Genomic DNA, 17,663 nt, shown 5'->3' with positions numbered 1-17,663 from the left:
AGTCGTAACTGAGGTTGCAACTGCAGCCAACCTAAGCTAAGCATACACATAAGCATTTGTAACCCATAAAACCTGTTGGCAATAGGACAAGCGAGCGAGACTCAGGCTATAAAAGAACAGCGGTGTCATAGCCGTCTAGGTAAGTGCCCTCAGACAGATTAACAAATGACCTGTACGAAGAGTTTTTTTTGTTGACTCAACGGATAGGGGATGTGCTGGTTAGTATTAATCGCCATCCCTGAAGGACTGAGAGACGTTCGTTTTTTTTTACTATTTTTCTGGACTCACCCACCAACCAGGGACAACCAGGCGGGCCTAGGCAGCTATGACACTGGCAAAGTTTTCGGTTCTTTCTTCCAGCGCCCCGCGATATTTAAAGCGTAACAAAAATCCTAACGTCATAAGTAATAAAGTAAAACGGTAATAACGCGACAAGTCGGTCACCTCGCTGGTTCCTTGCCCCAGCCATTTTCTACAAACATTGCTGTACTTCCGTCCAGTAAAGTGGAACCAATAAAGCCTGGAAATTATACACCATTCCCCCCGAAGGTCCTGAATATTTTTCTAAAATTTTCTTGCAACGAATCCTGGATTGACTGAGTCATACCCCGCCTAAGGAAACTCGTTACAAAACTAAAATTGATTTTCATTTTAGATACATTTACGTAGAAGTATGTCATTTCGCTATGTGGTTTAATCAACAAACCAGTGAGTATGCAAGATATTGTACGTGAGTTGGTAAATAACGGACGTTTGGAATTCGTTGGTGGTGACTGGTTTATCAACTTGAAGCTTGTTCACATTATCATAGTAGGCCTAAAGAAAGTTGACTTTACTATTCACCACAATATTACAATAAGATAAGTTTAAATGAGGTATTGGCGAATGCTTAAAAAACTATAACAAACAAATTTCTTTTCTAATGCCTTCGTTAGCAAGGACAATAATTTTTAACACAAATAATAATGGTCTCAATGGTCTCAATGGTCTGTCTTTATGTACGAGCTAATGACTACTTCTGCGTCCCTATCGTTAAATCCTTAACAGTGAAAATTATTTAGAAATCATTGAATATTACTTTTTCTTAAATTTATTTTCATCAACTTAATGTATATTAATAACGATCACACCTCCTTGACACAAACCCATTTGATTCAGCATTGTGTACGGTTTATGAAAAGTAAAAACAAAAGGCAAAAAAAAAAAAAATATTTAAACATTATGTTCATAAAATATAAAGAGCTGGTTGGCTAGGGCAACCACAGAGAAAGTAAATCTTACTATTTATGAAGGTAAAAGAAGTCCATCAATGATTGGGCATCTCAAGTGATCCGTACCTATGAAGATGAGTATCGAGTAGAATTTGAATGGCTACTTGGTCCTGTATCAGTTGATGATGGTATAAGCAATGAAGTAGTTACAATATTTCGACCAGAAATTCAAAATGAAAACATATTCTTTACCGATTGAAATGGTCGAGAAATGCTTCTACGTAAACGTGATGCCCGTGAAGGCTTTGAACCTAATATTGCGCAGAAAATCGCTGGTTGTTATTATTCTATAACCGGTCGCCCTCAAGGTGGTGCAAGTATGCACGGCGGCGTTTGTGAGCTAATGATACACAGAAGACTAGTAGGAGATAATGACAAGAATGGATAACAAGGTGGATAAAAACCTAGGTGAAATTATAAACGGAAAAGGTCTAATAGTACGTGGTAAACACGGACTGACACTTAATCAAGTGAGCGATGACGCTGAAAATGAAGAAGTTTTAGCTCGAAAAGAAATGTATTTACCTGTCTGGTTATTCTTTAGTCGACCTTTTCAAAAAAGTGACAACAAGCAAATAATCGACTGCCCTTCGTTACCCGAAGACATACAAGTGATTAGTTCGGAATCTTTCACGAAAACTAAGAGTCTCTTTAGCTTGGAATACGTGTTCTGCCAGGGAAACAGTTTGCCAATTAGCATTCATTTAAAACGATTTCTAAAATTGTTGCACGCTAAAGAGGTACATGAAACTGCCTTAGACGGCAACAAGCTTCTAAGGAAAATGAAACGTCTCAAATTTCAACGCCTCGAATTCGGTATGGAAAAATTAGAATACTATAAAGTAAAGTATGAGCCTTTGCAAGAGAACTTAGAGTACTGAATATTCGATTTCAAATCACAATTGAGCCTATGCAAATTAGAGTATTCATTGCAAAACATGAGAAATTCGAAAAAGTCCAGTGGCTCTAAAGCCTTAGAGTGGCCCTATAAGCTTACGTACATTTGAAAGGATGGTAAGAAAATTTTAGAAACAACGAGACGTGTTTGCTTAAATATTCATATGATTACGGTCTTCGGCGATCTGATCTGCAGAGATCATTGTACAAAGTAAAACTTTAATTACTTCAACTTGCTACGTCTAGTCTAAATATAATCTTAAATAAATTAAAAAAACTTGACTATTAATAAACAGGTTGTAAATTTATTCAAAAGGAGATAAGAGTATGTCCGTGACTACGCTTCTGCCTAGAAATCTGGCTTAGTGGGTTCTTAGAAGGAAAGTTGTTTTAACTAATGGATGAATAATTATATCTGTTAGGCAAACAAGAAAGCGATTAGAGGGGTTTTTTTAAGGGAATGTAAAGTACATTGTAGTGTCTGACATTCTCGAAAATTTAATCCTCCCTTTCTAAAGGAAACCTAACCTGCGGTCTTTATTAGAACCCACCACTTGTCTTTTTTCGCATTTTAACTCGTAGGACTTCTTATAAGTTATGCTCAATATTAAACAAGTAAGAAAGTTATATTCGGCGTATGTCGAATCTCGTATACCCATCACTATGTTTTTCGCTTTCTACTCTCCAAGTTCTTTTATTTGGTACCCATGTCGCTGTTAAGAAAAAAGTAATCGCTGTGTCTACAATATTAATTTTAAAATTAACCCATTTTCAAGCTGATAATATATCTTCATTCAATGAGTGTACAAAATAATTTTAAACATTCGATCTTGTTTGCCTTATAACAAATAAGCACAAGACCTCAAAAAAGTGAAAAAAACAAATTTTAATCACTTGTAACTTTGTCTGGGAATGGCGGATGTTTTCCACTTTTCACATAAAGAGTAGAGTGTTTTGGAAAGTGAATGTGGAAAATTTCAGCCTTCTAACTTTTATAATTTCCGAGTAACGAGCAAAAATCCAAAAATTTTTATTAAAAAAAGGGGAGTTGCGTTTAGTTTACGATGCACTGTGCGCTTTAGTTCTGACCGATTTAGCCCATTTCAATATGAACCTGCGTGCAAAACCTTCCAATGTTTCTACTACATTTAAAGTCGATATCTTCATTTTTGCGACCAGGGGAGTCTCAAAAACGCACACTATATAGACACACAACCACACAGACGGCGGGACATGGCTAGATCAACACAGAATTTCACGCTGATAGAGTATATATATATACATATATATACATATATATATAGATACATACATATATATATATACACTTTCTAGGGTCTTTGAAGCTTCCTTTTGGATGTTGTTTTGGGTGGTACATTATGGAAAAAAACAAAATGACCACCCATCTTACGGCAGTGGGTATAAAAATAGCAAATTGTTTGTTCGAGTAATTTTTTTCAAGGTAAAAATAATAGAACAACTAAAAAAGGTCCCTCCTCATACTCATTTGTACGCCTGTTGTAAATGATGAATTGTCTACACCACATATACACTAAATAAATAAGGGTAAGGAAATGAAATCATCTCGATCGCAATTAATCAATTATAAGTTTATTGTCCATCAATCATGACAAGCTCATGAACATATCATAGAAGTAAACTCTCAAAAGTAAGCCAAAGTTTCTAAAGGCGCCTAAGGGCCTTTCATATCGTGTGTTCGCTCAGATTTAATAAAAGTGATAATGTTTCAGGTATGTTTCGAAAAGTTTTCTTAGTATATTTCCGAATAGGACAGCAAACGGGTATCAGGAAATACAGTTTTTCTTGAGGCTCGTAGACCTTACAGTATCAATTTTCTCCCAAAAGCCTTTGAAAATTTGTTTTTTGACCCAATGCATTTTTGCTTTCAATGAATATGTTGCTGAAAATATTTTTTTTATATGAAATCTAAATCGAGAAATCATTATACTATTCCGAGAGGTATAACCTGTTCAAGTAAGCAGCAAGCATAAGAGTAAAGCGATAACTCCAAAAACAGGTATTTGACGCTTTATCTGGGACATCGAAAAATAACGAGTGTGGCGTTTCACAAAAAACTCACAATTTCTTTCGAGTTCCTGCGGAATTTAACTGGTAAAAAAATAAAAAAAGTTTTGTAAGCAGAGAATTTAGCGAACACAAGCACTTTTGAACTATAATAGCCGCAGACAAAAATCAAAGAAGAGTGTTGAAGCGTTGTTAACAAGGAATTCCTGAAAATAATTTCTTTCCAAAAAGTTTATCTAAAGATTGTTTGCAATCCGTCGTTCTGAACTTAATGCAAGCAGAAAATATGATTTACAGTATGAAGAACGTATTTCACGTACCAGTAGTTTAAGTTGAGACCTTGCGGAATAAATACTTTGGATATTTGATTTCCAATTTTCTAGTTCGACTAATCTTTCCAAATTATCGTGATCGACTCACTTTTATTGATCGATAAAAGCTGTATGAATATTCCGGAATTTACCAATGAGATTATGCGTGCGTTTTTGATAAAACTTTGCTCATAACTGGTTAGCTACCTTAAGCGCTACAAATGACGTAAATTAATTAATTAAAAATGCATGTCGAATGACTTATAATATCCGCAACAAAACATATAAAATGTATTTGTTTTTATTACCATTTCACAAAGCGAACGTTGTAAATTTTTAAAAGCTTTATCGATGTGAAGTTGGTAAAGTCAATAAAATTTCCTTCTCCGTTCTTATTTTGTTTATTACATATCTCAATGGGCGGTTGTGCTTTTTATAAGAAAAATTTTCGTTTGAAAACTTCCACTTCTGTCAGGCAAAGGAGGTGAAGTGTTTTGCAGCAAACTAAATATTATTTCCCATAAATAAATACAATTAGGAGCAAAAGGAAATAATAAGTCAATAATAATAAGAAAGCGTACGAATAAGACAGGTCATGGCTTACGTTGAAATTATTTTCATTTTGCATTTAACAACTAACTAGTCTTTAGTACGAACGATGGCCTTTTGGGCAGCGGCTATAGGAAGAACCTCTCCATCGAAAGTTGTTCCCGTCCTTAACCCAAATCAAAAGCAATTTCTCCAAGATGAGATACGTTATCGTGAAAAAATGAATATATTGGCTCGTACGGACGCTGGCAATTTGACGGATTACTATGTACGCAAACAAGAAACTATTGATGACCCGGAATTACTAGATAAGCATGATTCATTTTATCACACCACAAAGTCTCTGTTAGTGTTATTTCAAATAATGGGTGTTATGCCTATACATCGTAGTCCGCCGAAAACGAATTTACCGCGAACGGGCTATTCATGGACTTCAAAGCAAGTAATGTGGGCCTGTGTGGTATTTGCCGTACAGACAACTCTTGTGGTGTTGGTATTGCGGGAAAGAGTTAATAAATTCGTTACCAATTCAGATAAGCGTTTCGATGAAGCTATTTACAACGTGATTTTCATAAGTTTGTTGTTTACGAATTTCCTTTTACCAGTGGCTAGTTGGAGGCATGGTCCCCAAGTAGCGATATTTAAAAACATGTGGACTAATTATCAATTGAAATTTCTGAAAGTTACCGGCACGCCTATAGTTTTCCCTAATCTTTACCCTTTGACTTGGGGTCTGTGTATTTTTTCTTGGGTGCTGAGTATAGTAATTAATTTATCGCAATATTTCTTACAACCCGATTTTGAATTATGGTACACCTTGGCTTATTATCCAATTATAGCCATGTTAAATTGTTTCTGCAGCCTGTGGTAAGTTTTGAAGAAAATTGAAATTAAAATTTAAAAAAAAAATTACGTAATTTACAGGTACATTAATTGTAACGCTTTCGGCACCGCCAGTCGCGCCTTATCAGATTCTCTCCAAACGACACTAAAGGGTGATAAACCTGCCCAAAAGTTAACCGAATATCGTCATCTGTGGGTGGATTTAAGCCATATGATGCAGCAATTGGGTAAACTTTTCGGATTAATAATTTAAAAAACATATTTTTAAATTTTCTTAAAATTTTAGGGCGAGCTTATTCCAATATGTATGGTATGTATTGTTTGGTGGTGTTTTTTACCACAATCGTCGCCACTTATGGTTCGTTTAGTGAAATCATTGACCATGGCGCCACTTATAAAGAAGTTGGACTTTTTGTCATAGTCTTATATTGCATGACTTTGCTATATATCATCTGCAATGAAGCCCACTACGCTTCACAAAGTGTGGGATTAGATTTTCAAACCAAATTGCTAAACGTTAATCTAACCGCAGTAGATAGTGCTACGCAAAAAGAAGTGGAAATGTTTTTGGTTGCAATAGCCAAAAATCCACCCATTATGAATTTAGATGGTTATGCTAACATTAATCGGGAATTGATAACATCGGTATGTACTACGTAAGAAATTTGAAGTAGTTTATACCGTCATTAAAAATTTCTTTAAACCGCAGAACATATCGTTCATGGCTACGTACCTTGTGGTGTTGTTGCAATTCAAGATTACAGAGCAAAGAGCTGTACGATCTCAACAAACTTTAACTGCCTTGTGAAAAATTTTTAATAAATAAAAAAATTATTTTAAACCCAAGGAAAGTTTGGAAAAATAAATAAATGCTAAATCAACGAAAAGTACTCTATGGTTTCGTTCATTTAACTAACAAAGCTCACTCAAAATACTAAGAAAACTTGGGAGCGTCTTAAAAATGCTATAGCAAATGGGCCAGACACTCCTTTTAATATTCATGTTTTAACTTTCCAAATTTGCCGGGTGGTATCAAAATTTTTGGAGACTGATCATACATCTTGTCTGACTTAGTTTCTCCACGATGAATTTCATATATATTAGAATAAACAAAATAAATGCAAAAAGAACTCATTTCGTGAAAATTGCGATGGAGGTCCTATTAACTACGTAGCCAATAAAAACCGTGAGGGCTATTTTTGCCCAAAACTTGGTGCTGAGTAATTTAGCTGCTCCAAGTTTTTTTTTCACAAGAAATTTCTTTCGTACAGACTTCATGGCTTTATTTTCTCAATTCGGATTTATATCAGATTCTTTATATTTAGTCAAAATGTTATTCCTCTTGAAAAATGTATTCCAGATATTTCTTCGTTGATATTGACAATTTTTCTTTTTTCTACTTTAAAGATAAGTTCAATTTTCTTAAGTTAAAGACCTAGCACCACCGTCATTTTAACCGCACCAACCAGAACAAAGCGCCCACTCTTTAACTCATCCCGCGACCAACTCTCCTTTCTCTAACTTACTCTAGCACGTACTAACCTGACTAAACTTCAGCTTAAACGAATTATCCTCAACTTCTTCTGATTTCTCCTTACTCTAATTTCTCTTTACTTAACCCTAACTCTTAGCTTAGCTTGCTCTAGAACTGACAAACCTACTAAACTTCGGCTAAAGCTAATTATCCTCAACATCTTCTGATTTCTCTTTACTCTAATTTCTCTTTACTTAATCCTAACTCTCTTAGCCTGACTTACTCTAGCACTCCCCGTCAAAGACGAAGAACCTGTGAGGCCATAACGGGGGACGTCTTTGATTGCTCACAGATCCTCCGTTCTTCGGCGGTTGGCTGATGACGCTCCTTCCGGGGGGTGGCCTGTTGGCGAAAAGGCTTCGATGTGGCGGGGTCTCCTCAGCGCCTACGGATACGTCGCCGGCTGAACCGTTCGGCTGCCCATTCTCCCGGCAGTTGACGGTGATACTGCTCCCATTCTATAGATTTCCTTCAATGCGCGATATTTCATGACCTTACGAACGTTCGATAGCGAAAGACTTTCGTTCTGGGGCGCTGTTTGTTGTTGCGGTTGCGTTCGTTGTTGCTGATGGGTTTGCGTAGCTTCCTGCGTTTCTTGTTGTTGAGTCAAAATATACTGCATGGTGGTATTGGGATTTGATTATTGATACCGCATATAATGTATAATTTGCGTCGGTTGAGTTTGGGCTTGCTGGCTTGGCTGCTGATTAGGGGAAGTAACATTTTCTACAGAAGCGTCTAAATAAGCAAAACTATGTTAGCAGGCGTTTAAATGAGCTTCAAGGGTACCAGCTGCGGCAAGAGAACCAATACAACCTTCGTTCTTTACTAATTTTGGCTTCCACTGCCGGTTCATTGCTATCAGCAAACAACTCATCGTTGGTATCCAGCGATGAACGCATTTGCAAAGTAAACGTACCGTCTTCTTCATGCTTTAATCATGATGGTTTTGATTCAAGTCATCCGCAGCCACTTTATCTTCAGGAGGAAATTTCCGAACCAGTATATGACATTCATTGACTATATTATTAGTTATGTAATCTAACGCTTTGCGTCATTGTTGTTGCCGTTCAAAAACTTTATTTGTGGACTTTTCTATCAAGTCAGTGATTTTATAAGCTAAGGGTGGGGGGCACAGTTGAAGGTAGAGCATGCTTTATAAAGTTCGCTTGCACTTATGGTTGATTATGCAAAGTAGATTATTGCTGCAGTTGATTACTACTGTTGTTGATATTTCCCTTCATACCGATCGGTATAGGTGAATGTGAAAGAATTTGTTTAACTTCTGTTTCATAAGAAATTTTCTTTTCACTAGCAGTGACTTTTATGTTTCCTGCTGTTCCCTTTTCTGTTGTTGCTGGAGGCATACCTGAAGTCAGATGGCCGGTTCCAACCGATGGCCAGCCGTCAAAGTTCTTGGTAGCATTTTTCTGTGCATATTGCTTTTGCCGCATGGGCAGTGGCCGATTAGTTGGTCTGGTAGCTATCGTCGTTGTTGTCGTTGTTGCTGAATTCACTGTAGTTGTTGTTATGTTATAATGATTTGCTGTTGAGGCAAACTTGATTGTTGTTCCAAGATGGATGCCGTTCCATCGGACGTGGTATCTGCCTCTTGTTGACGGTGAGTCATATCAGTGCTCATGTACCTTTGGCTTTGCGACATCGGAATGTCGGATCGTTGATCGGTAGGTACGGGTCGTGTGCCAACATTGGTTACTACAGGGCTCGCAATTTGTTTACCTAATCCTGGCGTTGGATAAAAATTTATAATGGGCGTTGCCTTTTCAAAATCGATCGCTAGGATATCCTTCGGGCGAACGTGGCTGGTCTCGTAGGCCGCTAGAACCCCGACTTTGCCAGGTTGACACGTTGAACTTGATAACTATTCCTGATCTCTCGAAGCCGCTGTAGGGTCCGACTTTACCAGATTAACTCGTTGAACTCGATCGCTGTGGCTGGTCTCGTAGGCCGCTGGGGACACCGACTCTACCAGATGTTGGGTGGAGTAAGAGGCATGGCGCCGTTGGCTTCGCTGAGGACGACTGGTTGTAGGCTCGGAGGGTGCATTCATATCCATGCGAGCTTCGTCGGCTGGCGAGCGTAGATTTCGGTGGATTTGAAGACTTTGCTTCTTAATGCTGCGGTGTGGGGGTTCTAGGACGGCTTCGCTGAGGAATGGATTGCCACTAATAAGTTTCGGCGAAAAAGAAGGGCGTTGCTTTGGTATATCGTAGGTCTCGTTGTAGAGAGTCGATGTAGGATGGTTTCGTTGATTTGGCTGGGTAGGACTTGGTCTTTGTTTAACAGTGGACCTATCTGCTAGCGTTGCGCGTTGTGGGCTTTGTGAAGCACGTTCTTCGCGGGATCTGTTTGGATCTCCCCGCTGGTGATGGACGTCACGGTTGTCTCCCTGTTGGCAGCAGTTAATGGGTCTTCCGCCTCGTCCGTCGCAGATCCAGCAAGGCAAGACCTGAAGGTTCGGGCAATTATACTGGTGGTGTTCGTTCTTGGCACATCGACGGCACGCCGTCGCCGTATTTATTCGCCTCGCCCGATGAAGGTAAACGAATCTCTATTGCCGATAAAGTTAAGGCCCAATCTGCTGACTACTTCGATGACGGGCATAGTGTTGGCTGCTGTTGGGAAAACTGTGTATGCTCCGCCGATCGGGGCGGCGAGTTGAATCATTTCGCTGGCGTTGTTGACTGATGCCGATATATTGGGGTAGAATACCGATGCCATTCTGTTGTTCGGCCGCGGTGTCGTCACTGGTACGTGCAAGATTTCGGCGCTCGTCGGTGAGTGTGACTTTTAGTAATAAGGGGAAATAAAAAGAGTTAATAATATCCTAGGGCGCTTTGAATATTTATTTCTTTATTCTTTTTTTTCTTTGTTTTTTTTGTTATTATGTTCTTTTTTTGTTTACAGCCCTTTTTTTTTAGGTGTATTTTTCCTGGCCCGTACAAGTTTCCATGGAGGTTAGTAGTTTATGCCTATATATGTTTCCTTTTTATGTTTATATATACAATTTTTACTACTAAGGGACAATGCTTGTATTTATTTATTTATTTTTTTTGTTTGTTATACCTTCTTTTCCCTTCCTTTTTTTTTTTTTAGGGGTATTTTAAACTGTAAATGTATAGGTGTAATATAAATTTTAAAGTAACGGATTTAATTATATATTGGAATTATTGCTTTCACCAAGGTTAAAAGAAAAGCGAAATTAAAGGAAAAAGAACAAAATTATGTATTTTGAGTTTCAATTTCCCTTTTTAAATTGGAAACTACAGTCAAACCTTTTGTGTGATTGTTTAGTGGGTTTTCCTTTCTCCTTCTTTCTTCTCTTAACCTTTTTTCCTTGAATTCAGATCTATCTAGTTTTTATTCTTTAAATTCAAATACTATCGATCTGATAGTAGGTATGCAAGACAACGTAACCGTGTTTTCGTTCACTCCCTTCCGCCTAGAGTTAACTAAGTTACAATGAGTTTGGGGAGTAAACGTGAACGCTAAGAGCTGAAGAAAATGTATTCATAATATGTGAAAATACGGTTTTTTCCGATACTTTTGTGTTAAAATTTATGTTTCCCCGGTTTTATCCGAATCTTTATAATGCTTTATATGCTTAGTTGGTTTTTTTGGTTCCGGTCTTAGTAGTAGCAGATGACTTCGAATTTCTTTTCAAAATTTCCTTTTTTTTTATATATAGATTTAGTAAGGTAACTAGATTTAGTTTATACTTATTTTATTTACAAATTTTCAAATGTATCTAGTTTTCTGTTCTCACCTGCTGTTATTGTTTTCGTTGATGGTGGTGGCTTCAATTGCCTTAGAGGTTGATGGTTATGGGCACGTTGTGGTTGCTGTTACTCCTGCTGCTCTCGTTGTTACTGCTCCGTCCGCGATCGATTACTTTACTGTTCATAATTTAGACCTAATTTTCCAAAACAAAACGTTAATCAATGTTGCTGGGATTTAGCATTTATTTATCTTTGAATATAAATTGAAAGTGTTCGCTTTTACTAGACTATGCGATTAGTTTGTCTGACTGTAATTCAAAATATAGGGGCGTCGCTGCAGAAGAAAACGCCCTACGAACATTTTTTTTTTTAAGGCACGGTTAAATATTAGTTTTCGTAGTTGAGAAGAGACTAAAAGAAGTTGTTTCTATTGTTCCACTAGCAACAGTTATTATTCGTAATTTAGAGCTCATTTTCAGAACAGAACGTTAATGCACTAAGATTTACCATTTATTTATTTATCTTGGAAAAATATGAATTTAAAATGTTCGCTTTCACCAGCGTATGTAGGTAAATTTTCTCGTTGTAGTTCAAAATATAGAGGCGTTGTTGTGAAAAGAAAATACTCTACAAACACGCCTCGTTATGTTTAGACACACTATGCTCACAACGTTTTTCTTTTTTGTTTTAAAGAAAATTCTCACTACGAGGTTGATTTTTACCTTTCGTATTTGGGCTGGAATTATCAAAAATGTTGTTTCTTCTATGCTTCACCAGCAACAACTATCACTCGTAATTTAGAGCCAACTTTCCAGATAGAACATTAATCAAATTTTACCGAGATCCAAATGTTTGTTTGTGAATGTCGAGGAATTTAACGGTTTTGTAAAGTTTCCCACCCTGTTAAATTTCAATTTTATATCTCTACTAGGACTTGTTTATCTTTTTTTTTAAACTTCTTTTGGGGATTTCGTTGCCTTCACTTATGTGCGTTTTGTTATTTCCTTCCCTTTTTGCGTACATATTGTGAGAAACCAAAGTCGTCCCACATTTTGGCCTCACAGGTTCTTTGTTTCTGAGGGAAGTGCTAGGGTAAGTTAGGCTAACAGAGTTAGGATGAAGTAAAGAGAAATTAGAGTAAAGAGGAATCAGAAAAATTGACAATAACTAGCCTTAGCCGAAGTTTAGTAGGTTTGTCAGTACTAGAGTAAATTAGGCTAAGAGAGTTAGGGTTAAGTAAAGAGAAATTAGAGTAAAGAGAACTTAGAAGACGTTGAGCATAATTAGTTCAGGATTAAGTGAAAGAGTGAACGTTTTGGTCTGGTTGGTGCGTTCACTATGACTTGGTAGTAGATCCTTCAATCAAGAAAACGAATTGATTTTTGAAGTAGAACGAAGGAAACTCACCTCCAGAAAGAAAATTAATAAGCAAAAGGAAATACCAAAAGTTACTATGAATAAATAGAAAATATAAGACAGTGTAAAAATGAATTTATAATAATAAAAAACTCATTTATAAAATACTTACAACAAAATTTGATACAAAAAACGAACCAAAGAAATGTCTTGTGAAACAAAAACCTGGAGTCGCTGAATTACTCCAACAACAGGCTTTGGGCAAAAAAAAACCTCACATTATTTAGTGTATAATGAGTACGCGTTCGTTTTAATGATATTCCAAAAGGCGGTGAGGCACAAATTATCAAATGGAGTCCTCCGCTAACAAGCACAACCAATATCACCAAATTTTCTGCGCGATCCAACACCTGCTATTAAATTTTTGCTTTGTTCCATTCAAACCCTTGCCGTAGTTGTATCTGTCATTTCGCTTCAATTTTTATTTTTTTTATCTTGTTTTTGCTTTCGCGCAACGGTTTTTGGTTGAAATATTTGCTGTACTCGCATTTACATGGTCGATTATGGGCTTTTGATGCCCAAAATGGTTGTACCTTGATCGTAGCAAGCACATTTGCCTTTTTTTTTTGTTTGTTTCTTTTCTTGTTTTTTTTTCGTCTCTGAACAATATTCAGTGATTTAATTGCAGATGGTCCATAAATTTTCCTTTTGGAAATTTTACAAGTAATTTATTTCTTTTTTTTGTCTTTTAAAATATCTTTCACACATACCCACACGCTCTGTATATTATTATTCGCAAAACACTCGGTGCTGCTCTTGCCTTGGCAAAGTTCAGGTCAACTTTTATGATTTTTCCAAACAATATTTTTCTTTTGTCGTTTTATTTAATTTTGTTCTTTTTGTTGTGTTGCCAAATTTTCTTCTTTCTCTAGTTCAATTTTCACCTATTTCACAATCGTTTTTCCATTATGTACAGACTTCATAGCTTTATTTTCTCAATTCGCATTTATATCAGATGTGAGGCCAAAACGGGGGACGACTTTGGTTCCTCACAATACGTAATTAACACAATGACAAAAGCAACAATGATTAACACATCACATTGATGTCAAAATATTATTACGAAAATCCCAAATCCAGTTCATTCCGACCAATTGATTTGCCCAGAAAATAAATTCCCTAGAGAGGGAAAACTTAAGTGCACATTTACGGCGCGTGATGCAGCTGCCGACCGAGGAAAACGATTAGCGGAAAGCAGGCTAACGGATTGGAAATAAAGCCATGAACTTATTTAATAGTAACATGCTTGTAAAAATGTATATAAACAGAATATTTGCAGGGCAGAATCAGTCGGACAAGAACGTTTGAGTCGAAAAAAAATATCAGAGTTGAGAAGTCGAACCCCCTCTTAAAGAATTCTAAATAAAAGACCTTGAAATCAAAAAGTGCAATGGTATTTCTCTTAAAAAGAGAATTCACTATCAAGCGACCGTATCCAGGAGTGAACTTCGTAACAATATGCATAAGGTACAGATCCAATACCACAGCCATTGCATTTTTTTTTTTTTTTAATTAACTTGGAATCAAAATTACAAGTTAGGAGGGAAGAAAGCAGGCCGAAGGTGGAATACTTCTAAGGTTTTTACAAATTAAATAATGTTGGTAATTATATAATCACATATATATGAATGTGTAAACCAAGGTTTGGAAACATTGGGCGAAATTATGTATGGTTTACAACTTTTGATCAGTTGGAAAAAGTTGGCACGCCACAGATAGGTTGTTGTGGCAATTAAGGGTATCTAAAAGTTTGGCACAATGGAGGAGTTGACTCCTTAAATTTTGAAAATAACTATAATAAATAACATAAGTGAAGAGAAGATGTGTCACATTCATCGCAGCACGAACATTTGTCAATGCGATGGTGCTGAAAGATTTTTGTTTACCCTAAATGTAGTCGAAATAATTTGGGAGTGTCACGATATCGAATTTTACCGTTTGTTAGGCAGTCATTAATGGAAAATCTCTTACGATTGATTGTTCGTAACAACGACGTTGTTAATAAGTACAAACTATGTGCGCACTGCATGATGAATAGTAAAAATTGTCTTTTTTTATGTTTTGAATCTTATGTACGTTTTTATTTTTTTTGTAACCTTTTTTTTTCTTTTTAACGCCGCACAATTATAAAAACCTTTTAGAAAAATTGTGGATAATTGTGTAGATAGCGCATCTGTTAACTAAGACAAAAATGTGTGTATTACCTGTAGCAGATCCAATTCTTGAAACATTTACAAAAATATTTCTTGTAATCCCCATTTGTCTCGTCGAGCGAGGCAGGATGGACCAAACAATATTTTGGGTTTCCCCGACAGTCAGTCGGTGGCTGCCGTCAATAGTCTCTGAATGAACGAATTTGTTAGAAATAACGATAGCATTTCGATAAGATGGGATATTGCGATACAAGAATTCTCTGCCGTATAGAGCATTTTAATTGGATGTCGTATATCACTTCGTTTAAGGCACAGCTGAATATTCCTTTCGAAATTATATATTTCCGGAAGTGTATTTTGGTTTGTTACAGATGCTTCCTCCCACACAAAAACGCTAATGGAGTAAAAACCATTGTTCAAGAGAACATTATTGTTATTGTTTAGCGTACATTTTTCCGCTTCGGTTGAACTCGTCAAGCTGTCGAGTGGTGGATGAGTGAGTAGAATGTAATCTCATTTACCAAATGGGGATTATTATACCCACCATTGAAAAATGATGGGTTTATTCCTTTTATCACAGTGTTTGAAACACCCAAAACGAAGTTTCAGAGGTCTTAAAGAATATATATTCTAGATCACCGTGGAATTTTGAATTGATTAAGCCATATCTATCCGTCTGCCTGTATGCATGTTTGCGTTGTATATTGTTGACACTGACTTGGTCGGAAAAGAGAAGATATCGACTCCAAATTTGATAGAAACATTGGAAATTTTTGCATGCGGGTTGGTATTGAAAATGGGTCAGAGCACAAGTCCGCAGTAAAGTGTAAAATGAACGTAATTCCGTTTTTCTAGGAAAACATTTCTTGGTTTTTGCTGACTTCTCACGAATTATAAAAGAAATAAGGCTGACAATTTCCGCATTTACCTAATAGGAAACTCCAGTATTTATGTGCAAAAATGGAAAAATCGGACATACCCGCAAAAAGTTATTTATTTATTTATTTTATTTATTCCACTTATACTAGAAACTCAACTAAACAAATAACAGTCGAGTTCAATAGGCTCTTAATGCAAAACTAATATTAATTAACAATAAAATTGAGTATAAGCATAATAAAACAAATAAGAAGAAAAAAAAAGAAAAAGAAAAAAGAGAAAAAAAGCATGTACACTATCAGCATAGAAGCACACTTACAACCGGTACAGGACCAAATTGCAAATGAATCCCTAAGCCATCGCAAACATGCATAAGCCTGGCAACCGATAATAAATTGACAATAATTCACTTTCGAAACGTAACGACTTTTTAAGGATAAAAGCTAGTTTAAATATGACATAGGTAAATCGCGCTTATTAAGCAATGTTGCTTTAATGGACTTTAAAGAGTCCGATAACGAAAATAAGTGGTAGACGTCATTTAGGTTCTTGCAAACGACTCTGAGCGGATTGAACAGCTCATAATTAAATTTCCACTGATTAAGCTTAACCAAGATAAAGTGCCTAGAGGAGCGGTTAGGGACATTAAAGCTTATTTCACCAAGTAATGAAGGCGAGTCAATAGCACCATTTATTACTTTGATTACGAAGGAGACGCCAAGAACAAGCCTACGTTTCTCAAGAGACGGTAAGGACAGCCGAAGCAACCTATTTTCATAGGGAGGAAGAGAGGCAAACGGACGCAACCCAAATTTCTAAGGGCAAACGGCAAGAATTGCTTTTGAACAGATTCAATCAAATCTACGTAGCACCTATATGAAGGAGACCACACAACTGAGGCATACTCGAGTATAGGTCTAACCAAACACATGTAAAGCATTTTCGTAACGTAGGGATCATCAAGCTCTTTGGACCACCTTTTCATAAAACCAAGCGCGGATCTAGCTTTGCTTATCGAAAGCTCAATATGCAAGTTGAAACGCAACCTATGGTCAAATAGAACGCCTAAATCTGTGATCGTATCGATGTCCTCCAACTTATGCGAATCTATGAAATACTGAGTAATGAATGACTTTCTTCTTGAGAAAGAAAGCTTCTTACATTTGCTCAGATTTAGTTTCAGCAGATTCGAAGAGCACCATGCAACACAATTATCCAAGTCGCTTTGAAGCTGATGTGATTGGGATTCAACAGAGAAGGAAGAAAACATTTTCACATCATCAGCATACATTAAGATCTGGCTGGAATTAACCACCGATGGGAGATCGTTAATGTATAAACTAAATAAGATGGGACGTAAGTGACTTGCTTGAGGTACGCCAGACGTAACGGGCAATTCATCCGAGATAATGGAGTTAAACAAAACCCTGAAGGATCTATTGTGCAGATAAGAGCTTATCTATTTCACTAAGTAGGGTGGGAAACCAGAGGCTTGGAGTTTAAAGATAAGTAGTCTATGGTTAACCATATCAAATGCTTTGCTTAAATCAGAGTAAATAACATCTGTGCGAGAGCCACTAGAAAAAGCCTTGAAAACATGACAGGTAAACTCTAACAAGTTGGTGACTGTAGATCGCCCTTTCCGAAAGCAGTGCTGGTGCGGAGAAATATACGAATTAATGGCAAAGGCCAAATGCTGAGTCACAATACGCTCGAACAACGTGGGCAAGACACTCAACTTGGCTATGCCTCTGTAGTTCTCAACAAATTGTCTACTTCCACTTTTGGGGATAGGAATAAGGAAACTGCTCTTCCAACATGAAGGGAAAACGCCTAAATACAAGGACATGTTAAAAAACTTTGAGATCACACCACACAACTCGACAGCGCAAGATTTAGGTACACATGATGGAATTCCATCAGGTCCTGGCGAACAACTGTATTTTAGAGAACTCAACCCTTTGAAAACATCATCTTTCGAAATAACCAAGTTAGGTATTGAAACCGAGTTAGTTATAGGATAT

The 17,663-nt window shown here is 36.8% G+C and overlaps 1 protein-coding gene across 1 annotated transcript; it reads left to right on the top strand.

Moving 5' to 3' along the window:
- The first annotated feature begins 5,043 nt into the window (after positions 1-5,043).
- LOC119641084 (gustatory and odorant receptor 21a) lies at positions 5,044-6,725 on the top strand. The gene is made up of 4 exons (XM_038039520.1): positions 5,044-5,941; positions 5,999-6,144; positions 6,204-6,562; positions 6,627-6,725. Exons 1-4 carry the CDS (start codon positions 5,184-5,186, stop codon positions 6,723-6,725), a joined length of 1,362 nt encoding a protein of 453 aa, XP_037895448.1. The 5' UTR covers positions 5,044-5,183.
- The last annotated feature ends 10,938 nt before the right edge of the window (positions 6,726-17,663 follow it).

This window comes from Glossina fuscipes, unplaced genomic scaffold (genome assembly GCF_014805625.2).
Source record: "Glossina fuscipes isolate IAEA_lab_2018 unplaced genomic scaffold, Yale_Gfus_2 142, whole genome shotgun sequence".
NCBI classification, from domain to species: domain Eukaryota; kingdom Metazoa; phylum Arthropoda; class Insecta; order Diptera; family Glossinidae; genus Glossina; species Glossina fuscipes.
The sequence above is the reverse complement of the archived record's forward strand: the minus strand, read 5'-3'. Positions and strand labels throughout refer to the sequence as shown.